This window comes from Balaenoptera acutorostrata, chromosome 5 (assembly GCF_949987535.1).
Source record: "Balaenoptera acutorostrata chromosome 5, mBalAcu1.1, whole genome shotgun sequence".
In the NCBI taxonomy this organism is placed as follows: Eukaryota; Metazoa; Chordata; class Mammalia; order Artiodactyla; family Balaenopteridae; genus Balaenoptera; species Balaenoptera acutorostrata.
This window is the reverse complement of record NC_080068.1, coordinates 54,454,472-54,475,635: the sequence shown is the minus strand read 5'-3', so window position 1 is coordinate 54,475,635 and position 21,164 is coordinate 54,454,472. Positions and strand designations below refer to the sequence as shown.

The following is a 21,164-nucleotide window of genomic DNA, read 5'->3' as shown; positions in this document are numbered from 1 at the left end:
TGACCACCGATTGCCCAATGTGTATCAGCTAATTGGATGTGCATCAGCAAGGCCATGAGGAGTTACTGTACCAGGAAGTTAATTGAATGGCTTTTCTCCAGGTCACATTTTGTGAGCGCGAATCAGGAGTAGTTAGGAGGGGCTGCATTTGTAGCTGGAGGCCCAGAGAATGTGTCTATTACTCTTTTAAAGTTTTATATCTGTATCTATGTCTATATATAATACTAATAAACTATATCTGTATCAACATTGATATCGACATTCATATCCATATATTTATTTGGCTGCAGATGCAGGACTATGTTAAATAGCTTGCTTTTCTGCACATACTGTTTTTTCCCCTGCATAGACTTTTTGATATAAGGGTTTTTGTGACTAAAGCTATTGAAATGAATCTTTGATAATCAGACAGAGCCGTCAGGAAGATTTTCCTCGCCATCATTTAAAAAAAAATAGTGTAAATATTATTTCATGGAGCATGTTAAAACTACTCAAAAATTGATTTTAAACTCTTTAAAAAATCTTGATCTCCATGTTTATATTAAAACTTTGATTTAATTAAAACTCCCAAGATTATCAACTAGTCAGTAATGTTTCAACTTAATCTCAGGTACTTCAAAATAATAAAGGTAGATTTAATTAACATCATATGATAAATAGACATATGTATTATGTTTTTTACTAAAGTGCTGTGTGCAAATGATTATGAAATTGAAGAGCACAGAGGACTTCTGATGAAAAACAAACTCCTTTGCTTCATCTTCCTTGTTCCCAGACCTGCCCTTGTAGCAGTCACTTTTAACCCTTTAAGTTGTTTCTAGTTTTTTTCTTTTAGTTTTGTCATGGTTATCTTCATATCTTCATATAATTAGTTTATTTTGCTATTTCTGATTTATCAATCTTAGATGTTTCCTATTAATTTTTTCTTTGCTAGAAAAGATTTTACTTATTTTGTACAAACATTTTTCCTTCCTCCAAATACATTTGTATCATTATTCTTAGTTCCATTATTAATTACATTTGCAATTTTAGGTAATAAATCTAAGTTTTATTTCTTTTTGTAGCAAGTATGGACAGAATCTTTTGACTTCTTACCGTGTCAGAAAAGGATATTGGCTTCCCTACCCTTCCTTGGCCCTCTCCTCACCAATTTTACTTTCAGATTTCTGTCACTGGTACTTCTGTTTATTGTAAATATTGGTTAGATTTACATCCTAGATGTATTTACATCCTAGATGTATTTACATCCTAGATGTATTTATCTAGAAATACATTCTGTGCTTTATCAGTTGAATCTAAAGTCAGAAATTCAAAAATAATATTTATATTATTATGACAATATGAAAATAGTTTAAAGCTATATCATGGGTTATAATTACATTTTTTTTTTCCAAATTACCTATTGTTACTGTATTCCCAAGCTCTTTCAATACCTCAAGGACACTAATAAACCCTGTAGATACTTCCTTCTCGCAGGTCCCTCCCTCCTTGCTGTCTCCTCTCTACCCTACATTACCCTCCTGCTCCGTAAGACACCATTGCCCCCAGACCTGCTGCACAGCTGCTATTCTGGCATTTACTTTCATTGCTCTCCTGAGTTGGAGACCATGAATCTCTTTTTCTTAGTTTATTTTTTTCATTTTGCCAAATCGCATTTCAAGTGACTTTGTATGAAAGGACATATAAAGGTTGACATTTTTTAGGGTTTTTTTTTTTTGGTGGAAAGTTTCCTTATTGTTTTTTCACACTTGATTGATAGTTTGGATGAGTATAGTAATGTAGGTTGAAAATAATTTTTCTTCCAGAACTTTGAAAGCGTAATTCCATTCTCTTCTTCTATTTTGTGTTGTTTAAGAGAATTCCAAAGTGCAATTCTTATTGCTTTTCTCTCTAGATAGGAAATTTTAGGGTAGTCTCTTCATTCTTGGTGTTGTGAAGTTTTGTAATGATTCATTTACACACAGGGCTGGATTTTGTGAGTATGTGCTTTGTTTATTTTTTCCCTAGGGACCCTTGTGATTTGAAGAAATATGTCCTTTATTTAGTTCTAGGATATTCTGTTTAATAATATTCTGTTTTTCATTTTCCTTGTTCTGGCTTAGTAGAACTCTTTTTTTTTTTTTTAAATAGAAGTTGTATTTTATTTATTTATTTATTTATTTATTTTTTACCCCACGTTCGTTTATTTTTATTTATTTATTTATTTGGCTGTGTTGGGTCTTCGTTTCTGTGCCAGGGCTTTCTCTAGTTGCGGCAAGCGGGGGCCACTCTTCATCGCAGTGCACAGGCCGCTCACTATCGCGACCTCTCTTGTTGCAGAGCACAGGCTCCAGACACGCAGGCTCAGTAGTTGTGGCTCACAGGCCCAGTTGCTCCGCAGCATGTGGGATCTTCCCAGACCAGGGCTCGAACCCGTGTCCCCTGCATTAGCAGGCAGATTCTCAACCACTGCGCCACCAGGGAAGTCCAGTAGAACTCTTAATAGTCCTCCTAATTGGCCTTCGTGGATTCATCCTCTGTACCTCTGATCTTTTATCTCATATTTTTTGGATCTTTTCCCCCTCGACCATTACTTTTTTGGAAGATTTGCTTGATTTTATTTTCTAACCCATATATATATACATATGTTGCAATCATATATAGTCTTTAAAAGTATAACTCTAAAGCATTTTCCTTGTTCTGTTTTTCTTAACATCCTATCCATGTTTTATGGATATAATATCTTCTCAAATCTCTCATAAACCAGTAAGAATTTTTATTTAAATGTTCTAAATTGTAATTCTTTTATTGAAGTTGCGGTGTTTTGGTTTTGTGTGGGTGTGTGTGTTTTACTCTTGGGCTTCCTCTCTTAAATGTCTGATGATTCTCAATTGTCCATTTGTATTTAGGTAAGAGGATTTGTTTTAGAGTGAGCAGGAAATGTCCTCCTGAGGTGTCCCCTAAATTCTAGAATTCAGAAGACTTTGCTGTGAGATGCAAACTCCTGCACTGATTGCCCGGTCTTTTCTGAATCTCTCTGCAGCAGAGAGCCCTGTGGTGCCTCAGCTGCTGGGTGTGCTGCCCACTGGGGTCGTAGTAAACTTTTGGAGTATTGACTTTCCGAGAACTCATCCCTTTCCGCTTGCATCTTACTTGGGCCTCCATTGTACCTGGTCTCTTCCACTGTGGCACTTCTTCAGGGTTTTGCATGGAAGATCCCTTTTTTGACTCCATGCCTTTCTGTGTGTAGTTTACACTGCCATTTCTATATAGTGAGAATAGTTATCAGGGTCTAATACTCTTATCTGTTCTTTTTCTTCTAGAAAGTTTTTGAAGTCTCTTGTCTCTATTGTTCTTCTACCAGTTCTTTTAATTGATATGGTTTTAAACTTTTTGGTTTTCACTACTTTTTAACCTATTATTTTAAAAGTATCTAGGAAGGGAGAGGAATAAACTCATTTGCCAAGTTATATACTTAGTTGAATTGGTAGCCTTCTTAAACTGTTTGAAATTTAGACACTTCATCAATTCAGAGAATTTCTCCATTAATCTGACTTAGTGAAATTTTACTATATCTTGTATCAGGTATTAACATATAGATTCAAGAGAGTAGGCCCAAATTAGGAAATCAGACACTGGTAAGTGTGCTTGGAATGATGTGGCTGTGGGGACCTATTGAAATTCCTCAACTTGGCCTAAGGGCATTTAGTAAAATCACTTTGGTTCAATGCCTTTTTGGAATGAAGGCAGTGAGATGTTTGTTTCGTTCTGTCATAATCTTCCATCGGTCTTTCTCACTTACCCTTTTACTAACGAGCGTAGTCTTGCGATGGCATTGTTCTTTTCTTTTTCTATTTTCATGAGATAAGGTCACAAATTATTTTATATACTTCCACCTATATTCTTTAGACAGAATAACTTTTGGTTCATAGTATTATATTGTGCGTGTGTGCGTGCACACATGCACAGGTGACACACAATTACAAATACTGTATGTGATCACAAGGACCACAGATTCCCTGAAGTCCTTTATGGGGACTTTCCTATTTTAGTAAATTTTCTAGTCCTTGTTTGTTTCTGAACATTTTTCCTCAGCTGAGTAGAGATTTTAAAAATGTTATGTGTATGTGTATGTGTGTGTTGTTGTGCACAGAAAGGGAATGAAATGCCTTTAAAAAATTAAACTACTATTTTAGATCATAATAAAAATTAAATATCATGTGCAATATTATTAGAATGGGAGTCACTAGGGTTAGAGCATTTTGCTTTTGCTGGTTGAAATTTAAAAAGACTTATAAGAGATGAATATTGCGTATTTGACATTGAGATGTTTAAGCCCTAACATTGAATCTTGGGAAAAGTCCACAGAATAGTTCAGAAAATTCAAAAACAGGAGAGAATAGAATCAAGGAAGTTGAGGATGGGTAGATTACAAAGGGGCACGTGGACAGCAGAGGTCTCAAAAGAATAGAGAATGGTCTTTAAAAAAGAGAATAGTCTTTGTGTTAGCTCTGTTCTGGTCTGGTCTCTGCACACTTCCAGCTCTCTCTATAAGGATGTCTTCTCCATCATCCTTACCCCGTACATAAGGGATGACTTCAGCTTTTGACTAGAGCTTGACTCACCTACTTTGATAGTTATCTGGATCTTCTGATGTCTTCTTCCTCTCTCCAAATTTGCTTTACTTTCCAAGCTGATCACTTTCTTTGAGTTATTTCTGTTCCCCCAGACTTTTCTCTTCCCAAGCCTCTTCTTTCCTTTCAGTGAGGTCCTGACACCTTCTGTTATTTCTCCTCTCATTCTCATCTGATTCTTCTTGCACACGGGGTTTCCTATTCTCCCTTTCATTGCTTCTTACCTCTGTTCCCACTGCTGACTGACTGACAGGCTGTTAGCCAGTTTGGCAGGGCCTTTCCATTCTGTTAGTTCTGGGCCAGCTACAAACTTCTTCCTTATTTACTCTAAGGCTTTCCAAGTCTAAAGTTTCTTGGAGTGTGCACACAGCATCTCCCTCCATAGGAAATAGAGTTTGAACAGTAGTGTTTATAGTAGTAACTCCAAATGCAAGTAAAATGATACCCAGTTGCTATTATTCATTCATTCACAAATATTTATTAAGTGCCACTAGTGCCAAGCTCTGAGGCTATAACTGTGAACAAGACAAACCAAGGGCCTTGGCTCTGGACTCTTGGAGTTTATATTATATTAAATCATGAACAAACAAACAACAGAAATCCTCTAAATAAAACAAAATAATTAAAAATTGTACAAGCAAAAATATCCAAACTGATTTTCTGTTAGTTATGAAATTCTTTCAAAGAGCTCTTTCTGGCAATATTTTAAACTTTCCTTAGTCTAATATTTATATTTTAAATATTTCTGTATTTTATTTGGAGGTGAGCAATGACAATAGGTTGGAGGTCTTGATGACATGCTTATTTTTTTTATTATTTTTGGTGGGGACAGCTCTTGACGGTCTGTTGCTATGGAAGACTAGGAAACTGATCTGACAAAACCCAAGCTTATCCCAGCCATTCCTTCTAGACTTTCTCAGTCAAACTCATTGTGAGTATCCCAAGTGATTTGTTCTCCCTGTCCCATTATATTCCTGTTTTTTGTGGTTGAAATTGGAAGAAATTGCAATTGGAGTACCTTGAAAGGTAGAAAACTAATATGGAAATAATGGAGAATTGGATGTATGTACATTGTGGAATTTTACAGACAACTTGGCTATGACTATGAATTAGGACATTCATAAGCATGTGGCATTATTGCTTTTATAATTACTTTGCTATTGCTTTTAGCATCCTTTCTTCTTTGTCACAGAACTGTGGTTTGGGGCTACTATTTAATCACTCTGGCAAGCAGAGTAGCTGAGTTCAATCTTTTTCTCCTTTTCTTTATGAAAATGAAAAAGTAAAGATATGCAAACTCCATCTTTGGGAACAGCTAAATTGGAAACCAAGAACATTTTGCCTTAAACATCCTTGGTGGTTTTATATTGCATGTAATTGGCATGGAAATAGAATATATTCTTTGTGGTTATACATTATATTTTCTCTTTATTAGAAATGATGATGTTTATATGTTTATTTATGTAAATAACATAGAGAGACCCCACCCCACCCCAGAGGCAGTGGGATTGGTATTATGAGATACAGATTTAAATTACAGTTTTACCACTTGCTGTGTGATCATGAACTTAACCTCCTGAAGTTCATTTTATGTATAAAGTGGTAATAATAATACTAATCTCAAAGTGTTTATATGAGGATTAAGTAAGATAATGTAAGTTAAAGTACTTATACTCAGAAAGATGAGTTGACCCTTAATCTTAGGTATACACGTTTTCTAGTAGATTTGTTATCTCAACAAAGGGGGGAAAAGAGTATCAATGAGTCAGTGGGGGTACAGAGAATATATTCTATAGGCTCATTATAAGGGTATGAGATGGGGGGTCAGTTTATGTGTCATTGCATGGCATACATGTTTACATTTTTACCCAATATGTACACATACAAGTATCATCACCTTTCTATGCTGTACATTCTCCTCACTCCTTTTTATTGTATATAATAGATGCAATTGCAAAGGACTTTATGAATTGCTACATGTGTGCTAAAGAATAACAATGATTTTCAAACTTAGTACAGAATGCAATTAATGTTTATAGAAGACAGTGTGTACCTGCCAAGTGGGTACTTTGAAAATGAAATTGTTTTTCATTCTGTGAAACTGCTTGAAAATTTGCTTCTCCAAATCTTTCTTTTTCTTATGGCCAAAATACAGTGATATGGAAATTAATTATGATTATACACTTGAGGCTGCTTCTTCTTCTTTTTCTTCTTTTTATAAAAATAAAATTTAAAGAAACAAAGTTTCGAGATTGGTTCAAAATGGTGGAGTAGAAGGACGTGCTCTCATTCCCTCTTACGAGAGCACTGGAATCACAACTAACTGCTGAACAATCATCGACAGGAAGACACTGGAACTCACCAAAAAAGATACCCCATATCCAAAGACAAAGGAGAAGCCACAATGAGATGATAGGAGGGGCGCAATCACAGTAAAATCAAATCCCATAACTGCTGGGTGGGTGACTTATAAACTGGAGAACACTTATACCACAGAAGTCCACCCACTGGAGTGAAGGTTCTGAGCACCACAGCAGGCTTCCCAACCTGGGGGTCCGGCAAGGGGAGGAGGAATTCCCAGATAATCAGATTTTGAAGGCTAGCAGGATTTGATTGCAGGACTTCAACAGGACTGGGGGAAAGAGAGACTCCACTCTTGGAGGGCACACACAAAGTAGTGTGTGCATCAGGACCGAGGGGAAGGAGCAGTGATCCCATAGGAGACTGAACCAGACCTACCTGCTAGTGTTGGAGGGTCTCCTGCAGAGGCTAGGGGGTGGCTGTGTCTCACCGTGAGGACAAGGACACTGGCAGCAGAAGTTCTGGGAAGTACTCCTTGGCGTGAGCCCCCCCAGAGTCCACCATTAGCCCCACCAAAGAGCCCAGGTAGGCTCCAGTGTTGGGTCACCTCAGGCCAAACAACCAACAGGGAGGGAACCCAGCCCCATCCATCAGCAGACAAGCAGATTAAAGTTTTACTGAGCTCTGCTCACCAGAGCAACACCCAGCTCTACCCACCACCAGTCCCTCCCATCAGGAAACTTGCACAAGCCTCTTAGATAGCCTCATCCACCAGAGGGCAGACAGCAGAAGCAAGAAGAACTACAATCCTGCAGCCTGTGGAACAAAAACCACATTCACAGAAAGATAGACAAGATGAAAAGGCAGAGGGCTATGTACCAGATGAAGGAACAAGATAAAACCCCAGAAAAACAACTAAATGAAGTGGAGATAGGAAACTTTCCAGAAAACGAATTCAGAATAATGATAGTGAAGATGATCCTGAACCTTGGAAAAAGAATGGAGGCAAAGACTGAGAAGATGCAAGAAATGTTTAACAAAGACCTAGAAGAATTAAAGAACAAACAAACAGAGATGAACAATACAATAACTGAAATGAAAACTGCACTAGAAGGAATCAACAGCAGAATAACTGAGGCAGAAGAATGGATAAGTGACCTGGAAGACAGAATGGGGGAATTCACAGCTGCGGAAAAGACTAAAGAAAAAAGAACGAAAAGAAATGAAGACAGCCTAAGAGACCTCTGGGACAACATTGAACGCAACAACATTTGGATTATAGGGGTCGCAGAAGGAGAAGAGAGAGAGAAAGGACCTGAGAAAATATTTGAAGAGATTCTAGTTGAAAACTTCCCTAACATGGGAAAGGAAATAGCCGCCCAAGTCCAGGAAGTGCAGAGAGTCCCATACAGGATAAACCCAAGGAGAAACACGCCGAGATACATAATAACTAAATTGGCAAAAATCAAAGACAAAGAAAAATTATTGAAAGCAACAAGGGAAAAACGACAAATAACATACAAAGGACCTCTCATAAGGTTAACAGCTGATTTCTCAGCAGAAACTCTACAAGCCAGAAGGGAGTGGCATGACATATTTAAAGTGATGAAAGGGAAGAACCTACAACCAAGATTACTTTACCCAGCAAGGATCTCATTCAGATTCGATGGAGAAATCAAAAGCTTTACAAACAAGCAAAAGCTACAAGAATTCAGCACCACCAAACCAGCTCTACAACAAATGCTAAAGGAACTTCTCTAGGTGGAAAACACAAGAGAAGAAAAGGACCTACAAAAACAAACCCAAAACAATTAAGAAAATGGTAATAGGAACATACATATTGATAATTACCGTAAATGTGAATGGATTAAATGCTCCAACCAAAAGACACAGGCTCGCTGAATGGATACAAAAACAGGACCCATATATATACTGTCTACAAGAGACCCACTTCAGACCTAAGGACACATACAAACTGAAAGTGAGGGGATGGAAAAAGATATTCCATGCAAATGGAAATCAAAAGAAAGCTGGAATAACAATACTCATATCAGATAAAATAGACTTTAAAAATAAAGAATGTTACAAGAGACAAGGAAGGACACTACATAATGATCAAGGGATCAATCCAAGAAGAAGATATAACAATTATAAATGTATATGCACCCAACATAGGAGCACCTCAATACATAAGGCAACTGCTAACAGCTCTAAAAGAGGAAATCGACAGTAACACAATAACAGTGGGGGACTTTAACACCTCACTTATACCAATAGATCATCCAAACAGAAAATTAATAAGGAAACACAAGCTTTAAATGACACAATAGATCAGAGAGATTTAATTAATATTTATAGGGCATACCATCTAAAAACAACAGATTACACTTTCTTCTTAAGTGCACATGGAACATTCTCCAGGATAGATCACATCTTGGATCACTAATCAAGCCTCAGTAAATTTAAGAAAATTGAAATCATATCAAGCATCTTTTCCGACCACAATGCTATGAGATTAGAAATCAATTACAGGGAAAAAAATGTAGAAAACACAAACACATGGAGGCTAAACAATACGTTGCTAAACAACCAAGAGATCATTGAAGAAATCAAAGAGGAAATCAAAAAATACCTAGAGACAAATGACAATGAAAACTCGATGATCCAAAACCTGTGGGATGCAGCAAAAGCAGTTCTAAGAGGGAAGTTTATAGCAATACAATCCTACCTCAAGAAACAACAAACAGCTCAAATAAACAATCTAACCTTACACCTAAAGGAACTAGAGAAAGAAGAACAAACAAAACCCAAAGTTAGTAGAAGGAAAGAAATCATAAACATCAGAGCAGAAATAAATGAAATAGAAACAAAGAAAACAGGAGCAAAGATCAGTAAAACTAAAAGCTGGTTCTTTGAGAAGATAAGCAAAATTGATAAACCATTAGCCAGACTCATCAAGAAAAAGAGGGAGAGGACTCAAATCAATAAAATTAGAAATGAAAACGGAGAAGTTACAACAGACACCGCAGAAATACAAAGCATCCTAAGAGACTACTACAAGCAACTCTATGCCAATAAAATGGACAACCTGGAAGAAATGGACAAATTCTTAGAAAGGTATAACCTTCCAAGACTGAACCAGGAAGAAATAGAAAATATGAACAGACCAATCACAAGTACTGAAATTGAAACTGTGATTAAAAATCTTCCAACAAACAAAAGTCCAGGACCAGATGGCTTCACAGGTGAATTCTATCAAACATTTAGAGAAGAGCTAACACCCATCCTTCTCAAACTCTTCCAAAAAATTGCAGAGGAAGGAACACTCCCAAACTGATTCTATGAGGCCACCGTCACCCTGATACCAAAACCAGACAAAGATACTACAAAAAAAGAAAATTACAAACCAGTATCACTCATGAATATAGATGTAAAAATCCTCTACAAAATACTAGCAAACAGAATCCAATAACACATTAAAAGGATCATACACCATGATCAAGTGGGATTTATCCCAGGGATGCAAGGATTCTTCAGTATATGCAAATCAATCAATGTGATACACCATATTAACAAATTAAAGAATAAAAACCATTTGAGCATCTCAATAGATGCAGAAAAAGCTTTTGACAAAACTCAACACCCATTCATGATAAAAACTCTCCAGAAAGTGGGCATAGGGGGAACCTACCTCAACATAATAAAGGCCATATACAACAAACCCACAGCAAACATCATTCTCAATGGTGAAAAACTGAAAGCATTTCCTCTAAGATCAGGAACAAGACAAGAATGTCCACTCTCACCACTATTATTCAACATAGTTCTGGAAGTCCTAGCCACGGCAATCAGAGAAGAAAAAGAAGTAAAAGGAATACAAATTGGAAAAGAAGAAGTAAAACTGTCACTGTTTGCAGATGACATGATCCTATACATAGAGAATCCTAAAGATGCCACCAGAAAACTACTAGAGCTAATCAATGAATTTGGTAAAGTTGCAGGATACAAAATTAATGCACAGAAATCTCTTGCATTCCTATACACTAATGATGAAAAATCTGAAAGAGAAATTAAGGAAACACTCCCATTTACCATTGCAACGAAAAGAATAATATACCTAGGAATAAACCTACCTAGGGAGACAAAAGACCTGTATGCAGAAAACTCTAAGACACTGATGAAAGAAATTAAAGATGATACAAACAGATGGAGAGATATACCATGTTCTTGGATTGGAAGAATCAATATTGTGAAAATGACTATACTACCCAAAGCAATCTACAGATTCAATGCAATCCCTATCAAATTACCAATGGCATTTTTTACAGAACTAGAACAAAAAATCTTAAAATTTGTATGGAGACACGAAAGACCCCGAATAGCCAAAGCGGTCTTGAGGGAAAAAAAATGGAGCTGGAGGAATCAGGCTCCCTGACTTCAGGCTATACTACAAAGCTACAGTAATCAAGACAACATGGTACTGGCACAGAAACAGAAATATAGATCAATGGAACAGGATAGAAAGCCCAGAGATAAACCCATGCACCTATGGTCAACTAATCTATGACAAAGGAGGCAAGGATATACAATGGAGAAAAGGCAGTCTCTTCAATAAGTGGTGCTGGGAAAACTGGACAGCTACATGTAAAAGAATGAAATTAGAACACTCTCTAACACCATACACAAAAATAAACTCAAAATGGATTAGAAACCTAAATGTAAGACCAGGCACTATAAAACTCTTAGAGGAAAACATAGGAAGAGCACTCTTTGACATAAATCACAGCAAGATCTTTTTGGATCCATCTCCTAGAGTAATGGAAGTAAAAAGAAAAATAAACAAATGGGACTTAATGAAACTTAAAAGCTTTTGCACAGCAAAGGAAACTACAAACAAGATGAAAAGACAACCCTCAGAATGGGAGAAAATATTTACAAATGAATCAAGGGACAAGGGATTAATCTCCAAAATATATAAACAGCTCATGCAGCTCAATATTAGAAAAACAAACAACCCAATCCAAAAATGGGCAGAAGACCTAAATAGACATTTCTCCAAAGAAGACATACAGATGGCCAAGAAGCACATGGAAAGCTGCTCAACATCACTAATTATTAGAGAAATGCAAATCAAAACTGCAATAGGTATCACCTCACACCAGTTAGAATGGACATCATCAGAAAATCTGCAAACAACAAGTGCTGGAGAGGGTGTGGAGAAAAGGGAACCCTCTTGCACTGTTGGTGGGAATGTCAATTGATACAGCCACTATGGAGAACAGTATGGAGGTTCCTTAAAAAACTAAAAATAGAATTACCATATGACCCAGCAATCCCACTACTGGTCCTATACCCAGAGAAAAGCATAACTCAAAAAGACACATGCATCCCAATGTTCATTGAAGCACTATTTACAATAGTCAGGACATGGAAGCAACCTAAATGCCCATCGACAAACTAATGGATAAAGAAGTTGTGGTACATATATACAATGGAATATTACTCAGCCATAAAGAGGAACGAAATTGCGTCATTTGTAGAGATGTGGATGGATCTAGAGACTGTCATTCAGAGTGAAGTAAATCAGAAAGAGAAAACAAATATCGTATATTAACGCATATATGTGGAACCTAGAAAAATGATATAGATGAACCAGTTTACAGGGCAGAAATTGAGACACATATGCAGAGAACAAACGTATGGACACCAAGGGGGAAAGCGGTGGGGGGGTGGGTGTGGTGGTGTGATGAATTGGGCGATTGGGATTGACATGTATACACTGATGTGTATAAAATGGATGACTAATAAGAACCTGCTGCATAAAAAAATAAAATAAAATTCAAAAATAATAAGTAAATAAATAAATAAACAAAGTTCCTTTGAACCGAGACCAGTTATGAGATATTCATTTACACTGGATATTAGATAGAAAAGGCCTATTAGTGGTAGCTTTGAGTAGGGGAATCAGCACTTGCACAGTAAGTAGCATGCTTTGGGGTAGGCTTGTATATCACCTTTTTGTCACAAGGTGACATTTGCCTCTGCTACCCCCACTTACTCAAGATTGCAGTATAATGAGTTCACATTATAGGCCAAAACTCTAGAAAGCACTGACTTATCCTGACAATGTGTCTTGTTGAGTGTTAGGTGCAAAATATCCACAGTAGATCATTGTTAGGGTCCTGTTGTGTAAGTTTCCCAGGTTTGCTAAAGTGCCACACGGAAATTTCTGATTCCCAGATATAATCTGGTTTGTAATCTCTTGTCCTTGTCTTCTTTGATTTGGGTGATATGTTTCTGGAAAAGGCTGATTAAACAGTGAGTTCTGTTAACAAAGTTATTTATTTATTTGTGTAAGCGAGGATTTAGAGGAAGGGCCATGTATGATCTTTTTTTGTGTGTTTATGTGGCAAGGATGCTAACTTAATGATTTGCTTGAGATACGATAGTTTGGAGCAGTGGCTTGGAGGAGGGCAAGGTTATCAGAGCTACCTCTCTTGGCTACATCAAGTTATATGTTTCTTTCAATTCAGTTCTGACCAGGACACAGCCTCCGGTTAAGATAACTGATTTATTTAGAGCAGTGGTTCTCCAGCTTTAGTTTGCTTCAAAATCATTTCAAAGGTTTGTTAAAACCCACATTGCTAGACCCCTTACCCAGAGTTTGATATAGTTGGTCTGGGGTGAGTTCCAAGAATTTACATTTCTAACACGTGCTCAGGTGACACTGATACTGCTGGTCTGGGAACCACACTTTGGCAACCACTGGTTTAGAACATAGGGAAGCTTTTGTCCCTGGTGCAGGGTGTTGCAGGGTAGGGGTGGAGAGTTTGATAGGGAGGGAGATGGGAAAGGATGCAGGAATGCTGATCATCTTGCTTAAGGTTTACCTAAAAGTGTTGACTTCTGAATTCTTTCAGTGTAGTGCAAAGTTAAACATCAGTGAAGCTGTTAATATTACTTTTATTAATGAGACTCAGATAAGGTTGGGAGGAACAATAGATGTGATTGTTTCTTAACTTTGGCCTCCTCTTCCCCATCTGGTTCCTGCATCTTCCTTATCCCTGTGCCTTCCCACTCCCGCATAGAGTACAAATATAGATAGCCATCCTATAACTGTCTTTCAGAAATGAGAGAAATGAGACAGTATATGAGGTTTCTTGGAAAAGTTGTGACATCATTTAGGATTACCATTATAGTGGAAACTTTATTCATTTGGCTTCTACTTATTCATATTTTGCAGCAGTTAGGACAGTGCTTGAGTTGAAATGTACCTTTGTAGTATTTATAAAGAATTTCTAAAGCAAATCAGTGAGTTTAGAATATTGCCCAAGAAATTTAAATTACTTAATGAAAAATTGATTTCAAATTCATTTCAGTATTGCTGCTTATGTACAGTTGATTTAATAATTAGAAATCAATCTTATCTATTCATTTACATAAGTTGCTTTTAACTTATGATTAAGGATTGCTAAGACTTCATTGCACTAAGAATATCTAGTTCAGATTTCTCATGCAGGTAGAATTTTCACCCATTTAGTCCAAAACACTAGTTTTATTTTCTAATGTAAAGTATAAAATTGTATGTACTCATCATTTCCTTAGTTTCAAGCCCAGCATTATTTGGAGGCATTCTTGTTTGGGCCTGGTGTCTTTTGTATTGATTGGACACTAGAAACCTAGTACGCGGTTCAGAGAAGAAAATGTGGCTTTCAAAGAGCTTCTTTTAATTTTGCTCATAAAGCAGTTTTTCACATGTTACTTTCCTTTGAAAAATACCCTGTGCTCAAATTTTCCTAGAATAAGACATCCTACCAGGTAAAGTGTTTAAGAGATCTAGGCCATGCTTACTCAATGAAATGCAGCAGAGTGGAAAATATCCTGTTTTGCCAACTCAAGAAAATTGATCTAGTAGTTAAAGACAATTATATTATTTAAAGAGCTGCTGTTATATAGACGTTAAATTATTAGGGGGTAGATTTGAGTCTTTTGTAAAATTATGTGTAGAAGGTTTGGTCTGAAGGAATGGAAATCTGTAATCTAAAGAATTATGTGGAAGTAAATGTGAAGCTGTGTTCGAACCTTGATGCTTGTTTTTCAACCCTTGTCCTCTTGGTGTGAAGACCAGCCTGAGTCAGATCTCAGGGGATTAAATGGTGAACCCATTACTCAGCACCCTGCAGGGGGGGGCTAAACACCCTGGCTTTGAAGAATTACTCTTTTGCTTAGTAAGCCTGGAAATTTCAGGTTCAACTGCAGAATGAAAGCTCAGTATTTTGTTGATTAACCAGTCTATTTGAAAATGGTCTATCCCTCTTCTAGATGTTCCTCCTCTCTGTTCCCATGTAACCATGTCTGAAGTCACTGGCTGGATTGCCAATGGATTTTACCTACAGCAGCTTTACAGCCAGGGAGCTTGGTTCCCATGGAGTATTACTGATGAAACCCATCGCTTGACTTGAATGAGAAGTTTGGCGTGTTAAGGGGAAGAAGGGGTACACTTATTTTAGTCTGGCAAATGGGAATGCAGGAAATAAGGGGAGCTGTGATAACACTGCTTTGAGGCAAAGAATGGGGATTCTGGATCAGATGCCCACTACAGAGAAATATTCTTGATCAAAGTGTTAGGCAGAGAATGGAGTGCAGATGGCTTTTTGGGTTGATCAGAGCAAGTGGTGCCCTAGGAAGGACTGCAGAGGCTCGGGGAGAGGAGGTCCAGGCCTTTTCTTTCCCTGGCACTGGCTCTACTGAGATGAGGAAAAAACCCATCTCTATAGGCAATAGAAATAGGTAGATTAGGATGTGTGTAAAGGGCTGTAACAAAAGGCAAACCAAAAACAGGAGTGAGTTTATTTTTATGCTTATTGTTTTACACATTTCTTTGAAAGTTTAACTTATCTTGAAATGGAGCCAGAAGACTTAAAGAAAGTATTTGGGATTTTATACCTTTTTCATTTCACCATGTTAGTGCTCTAAACTAACTTTTCAACTCTGGAAACCTATTCAGGAGAATCCTAATGTAGCTTAATCATCATCACCATTCCCATCGTCATCTACTAGTGGTCATGAAGTGTACAGCCAAACGCTTTGTGTTTTTGACAAGAAGTCTTTAATTAGGGTTCACTTCTGTTTTTCCAGGTAGCCCAGCCATGACCCACAGGAATCTGACTTCTTCCAGTCTGAATGACATCTCTGATAAACCAGAGAAGGACCAGGTAAGCAAAGAATTCCTGCTGCTTTGAAATGTAAGGCTAAATGTATATCTAGAAGATGCTGGGAAAAGATTAGACATGGTGGTCCTCTAACTTAAAGTGAACCAATATGTGTAGATTGTTTTTTTTGTTTTTTTTTTCACTTTCTCTGAGGGAAGGGGAAAGCAGTGTGTGAAGGGATTTGAAGTTCAGAAGATAAGAGTCTCCACTCCAGCTCATAGATGAATTCACTTGGGCAGTTTAAATCTTGGAGCTACAGTTCTCTTAGCTTTAAAATAGTAATACTAATTCCTACCTCAAGTTTATTGTGATGGTTAAATAAGATGATTTGTGAAAAAAAAACTGGTTTGGTAAACTGTAAAGGGCTAGGAAATGCTGGCAGTTGTTAACTTTGAGGGGATATTTCAGGCAAAGGTAATGACAGTCTTGTTAGCTGTATGTTTGTCTGTTAAAACATATAGTAAGTAACCTATTTGAAATGAAAAGTAATTAGGTTTTGAATCTCGATTTGCTTTCTTTTAAAAAGAATATGGTAGAAACTGGGCCATTTTCCTAGTTGGGTGGGTATCTGGGCTTGAAACTAGTAGAAAATGGTGACTGGGTGTAATTTTGCACCTTACATTAAAAAAATGAAATGAATTATTTGGACTAATTGGTTGAAAATTCTACCTGAATAAAGAAATCTGAATTATATATTCCTAAGACAATGAAGCCTTGTTTACAACAATGTTCTTCTTTAACCGACAGAGGTGTTTTAGACCTTGGTGAATTCTCAAAAGTGCAGGAAAGGTGAAATTATGTTCTTTCTTGTGAAATGGCTTTTGGATTCTTTCTTCCTTCTCCTTCTAAACAACAGCACCCTAGTAGGGCCTTCATTATCTCAGAACAGATTGCTAGAAAAGCCTTGGGAATTAATCCTGTCCCCATTTTCTCCCAATTCAATGCACTTTTCATATTATTGCTCTTATATTTCTCCCCTGGATCAAAAGCTTATAATGACTTATATCAAGTTAAGTTCAGAATATCCGGACTTTTAAGATTCTCTGAAATCTGGTGTAATCTTTCTCATCGTAACTTACATGTGTTTCCCAGAAGAGAGACTCTGCTTTGGTTTGGCTTAATTACCTCCGCTTCTGCACTGAGATTAATTCTTGACTTTTACAGCTGCCCGCCCCCTTAAATGCTAATATGGCTAGCTCTCCTCCCTACCATTGGCCTACCTCTTGAAATACTGTGGGAGAAGATCATTTATTTATTTACTTATTTTTTGCTTCCTGGAGGCAGTTTACATTCACTTTGATTTTTTATTTTATTTTATTTTTAAAGAAATGTGTTTATTTTTTTAATTTTTAATTTTTATTTATTTATTTTTTAAATAAATGTTTTAATTTTTTATTTTATTTATTTTTGGCTGTGTTGGGTCTTCGTTGCTGCGTGTGGGCTTTCTCTAGTTGCGGCAAGCGGGGGCTACTCTTCGTTGTGGTGTGAGGGCTTCTCATTGCAGTGGCTTCTGAGAAGATCATTTAAATATTGGATTCATTGGTAGGTTCGTACCAGTAGTGAAAGGGAAACCTCAGTCCACTAGGACTTGTTGAGAATTTTCCTCAAAACTGTTTTGTACATTTTGGCTCCATACAACATTTACCAAACGACATTCTGATCATGAGATTTGCCAGGGGCTTGGATAAGGCAGAGTTAGAAATATCTGGTTGTCACTTTTTCAGTAAGGCTTCTTTTATTGGGGACAGTTCTTTTCTTGTCAGGAGTTTGTCAATTGCCATTGGTAAATGCTGAGAGAAGTTTCTTACCTTCTTGGGTGTCTTCATATCTGAGCATATGCACAAGAAATTTGATGACTTATGATGTGTATTACATAAGATTTTGATTCCAGTGTTAGAAGAAATAGGTTAGAACATTATGATTTAGGGTGTTGATTTTGCTATTGATAAATGGAATATTTATAAATGGAATGGGGTATTTATAAATGGAATATTTCCTGCCATATTAATAAACAAAGGATGTCACAGTCATCAAGGATTGCGCTCTCCAATGTGAGCCGGTGAGTCCTGAGGAAACTCAGGATGTGAAAATACAGTATCCTGGCCCCAGATAGCTGAGGTGCATATCAAAGGAATGATTTCAGTGAGCTCTGACTCTGGCATCTTCCTATTTATAGAAAAGTGCTAAACTCCTTAACGTGAGCTGTCTGGTTTTCTTTTTTTTTTTTTTTTTAAATTACAGAAATCTTTTTTTTTTTTTTTTATAGTATGCTTTTTTTTTTTAATTATTTTTATTTATTTATTTATGGCTGTATTGGGTCTTCGTTTCTGTGCGAGGGCTTTCTCTAGTTGTGGCAAGTGGGGGCCACTCTTCATCGCGGTGCGCGGGCCTCTCACTATCGCGGCCTCTCTTGCTGCGGAGCACAGGCTCCAGACGCGCAGGCTCAGTAATTGTGGCTCACGGGCCCAGCTGCTCCGCGGCATGTGGGATCTTCCCAGACCAGGGCTCGAACCCGTGTGCCCTGCATTAGCAGGCAGATTCTCAACCACTGCGCCACCAGGGAAGCCCTGTCTGGTTTTCTTTAATTAACAATAATCTTGTGACGTTCAGACTGCCTGCCCTTTGTTGCAAAACTTATATATCCTGGCTCCTCCCCCGCCTCCTTGGAGCAGTTTCTCAGTTATCTGAAACTGCTGTCTCCCGGGCTTCAGTCCTCATTGTGCCCCAGATAAAACTTAACTCGCAACTCTCACATTGTGCATTTTTTAAGTCAACACTACAAAGCCTGTGTGGTCCTTAAAACCAGAATCTCTGATGCCTGTCACCGACATCTCATATTCATCAAGGTTCATGTGAAGATGAAACCAGGAAGATTTGATTCAAGAGGTTTGTTCTTTTTGTTTTCAAAGCCAGAAAATGTAGTTGATGAGTATATCATTATAAGAGCAACTGTCCATCTTCATTTATCTAATACAATAGGCATAGTGCATCCAATGAGCCCTTCATTCCTCCAAAGAGAAAGAAACTCCATTCTTTGCTTCCCACCAAAAAGTTTGAAGAGAAGCTTTGTAATTGACCCATTCATCTCCTCTATAACTAAAGGTAGAGTACAAATTCAAACTAATTATTTCCAGTTTCTATACTTACAATTTTATTAACTTCAAATGCAAAAGCTCCTCGATCATTTTAAGGTGAGAAGAAGAAAATGGGCTTGCTAAGAAGATGAAGCCATGGCAAAAAAAAAAACAAAACACAATAAACTCGGGCTTTTCTTTTTTAACCTGTTTTTTTCTCTGTTTGGGTAGGGAAAAAAGGTTGCCAGGCTCAAATTTGTTTTGAAAAAGCTTTTATAATTAATTAGCCAATGTCCTGGAAATGATCTTGGCAGTAAAGTCAAACTTGTTCTGTATGCTTTTCCAAGTTGGCCCAAGAAACTTCCATCCAACTGAACTGATTGATTATTCTTCCTGGATACAATTCGAACAGTTGCAATGGTGCCTCACGACTTCCTGGAGCTGTATAACTTCCCAGTAGCACAAGAAATGGGTTTAATGTTCAGAGATATGAAGAGGAGCAGAATTTCTCTTTCTGACAGCTACATAGTGACAGAATTTGAGGGCATGTTTTTTATAAGATTCTGTTTTGGGAAAACAGAAGAAACAAATCTGTGGACTGCACTTTCTCTCTCTGGCTGTGCCAAGCCTATGTACTTATGATTTCAGTAGCGGCTGCTTTATTGAGAAATAGCTCAAAATAGTTAACAGCAGAAGAAAGAGCATCGCCAAAATTTAGGTGATTCAATGCTTCAGCAATATTCCAACTTGGATGTTATATTTATTAAGGAAAAAAACACCCGGGGAGAAGTAGAATTTTTAAAAAATACATCTGGAGCTCATCTACTTGTAAATGGACATAAATAATCTCCTCTATTTTGTTGCTATGGAGGATTTTTTTTCTTCGTTATCCAGTTATCTTCCCCAATTACCCTAGATTGATTTGTTTTTCTATCACCTTTTATTTCTTTTCTGTGCTTGAAAAAATTTACAACTGCCACGGGTGCTTATCAAATGCAGTGGGTTAGTTCTACTTTTCATGTGAGTATGGAATCAGCTATGAGGATAAGAAAATCTTATTATTTTACCCCGTAGCTTTAACTCTTTGGAGGAAATACTGTGCTCAGTGGTACAATGACTTTTTTAAAGGGGCTGTTTCTTCTTTTCAAGATTATCAATAATGTAATACCATCTCACAATTATATGACCAACCTTAAGTGAAATTGCAGTCTGTAGACTGTAGTGAATGCAGTAAATGTAGAAATCCCTTGAAGATTCTTAGAGAGACACTTGCGCTTATATAACCTTGTACCTTTTTATCTAGTTATCACTTCCCTGATACTCGTTATTTAGCCAGCTTATCTGAGAACCTATCCATTGGTGTCCTGGTGGAATTTGGCCTAAGGTTAATTTCTAAAGTGTATGGTAATCATTTTTCACACTATCTGTTGCCTGTTATCTTTAAATATACTTGGTTGTCTCGATTTCTATTTTTGAAATCTTGGTCTTTTGTAGAGATAGACCTAAATTTAAATATTTTTGTCAGAGAGTAAGAGGATGAAATCAGTAATCCATGTAGAAGTTTGAAACTGCTCAGCCATGACTACCTTACAATGAAATGTAGAAAGAAACATTTTATGATTGAACAACCCCCTAATCCTTTTCTTACATGTGTGTAATACAAGAGTGAGTCAACTAAATTCAGCTGAGATGACTTTTTCATCGTTTTGATTTTCATCCTGAGGCTCACGTACAGCTTCCCTTAGCATTCGTAGCAATGTCATATTCACAGTGATGGAAGAGTACAATAGCACCTGCTTTTCTTTTTCACAGCTCAGCCAGAAAACCCTCCGATTGGCTTGGTCACCGGGTGGTCTCACTCCACTACTCAGAGAAGATGCAGTGGCAGAGAAGGGCTCGTATTTGCTGGGGTTATGATGCTTGTCTTTAGCATCTTTTCAGGGCCCACTGAAACACTGCTGTGT

The 21,164-nt window shown here is 37.3% G+C and overlaps 1 protein-coding gene across 3 annotated transcripts in view; it reads left to right on the top strand.

The window, feature by feature from the left end:
• SLC4A4 (solute carrier family 4 member 4) overlaps positions 1 to 21,164 on the top strand; it is a 347,003-nt gene that overhangs the window by 186,734 nt on the left and 139,105 nt on the right. For all 3 annotated transcript variants that reach the window (XM_057546346.1, XM_057546345.1, XM_007193578.3), the window contains exon 7: positions 16,053 to 16,129. In XM_057546346.1, coding sequence (XP_057402329.1) covers positions 16,053 to 16,129 — 77 coding nt within the window. The remainder of the gene's footprint in view (positions 1 to 16,052; positions 16,130 to 21,164) is intronic.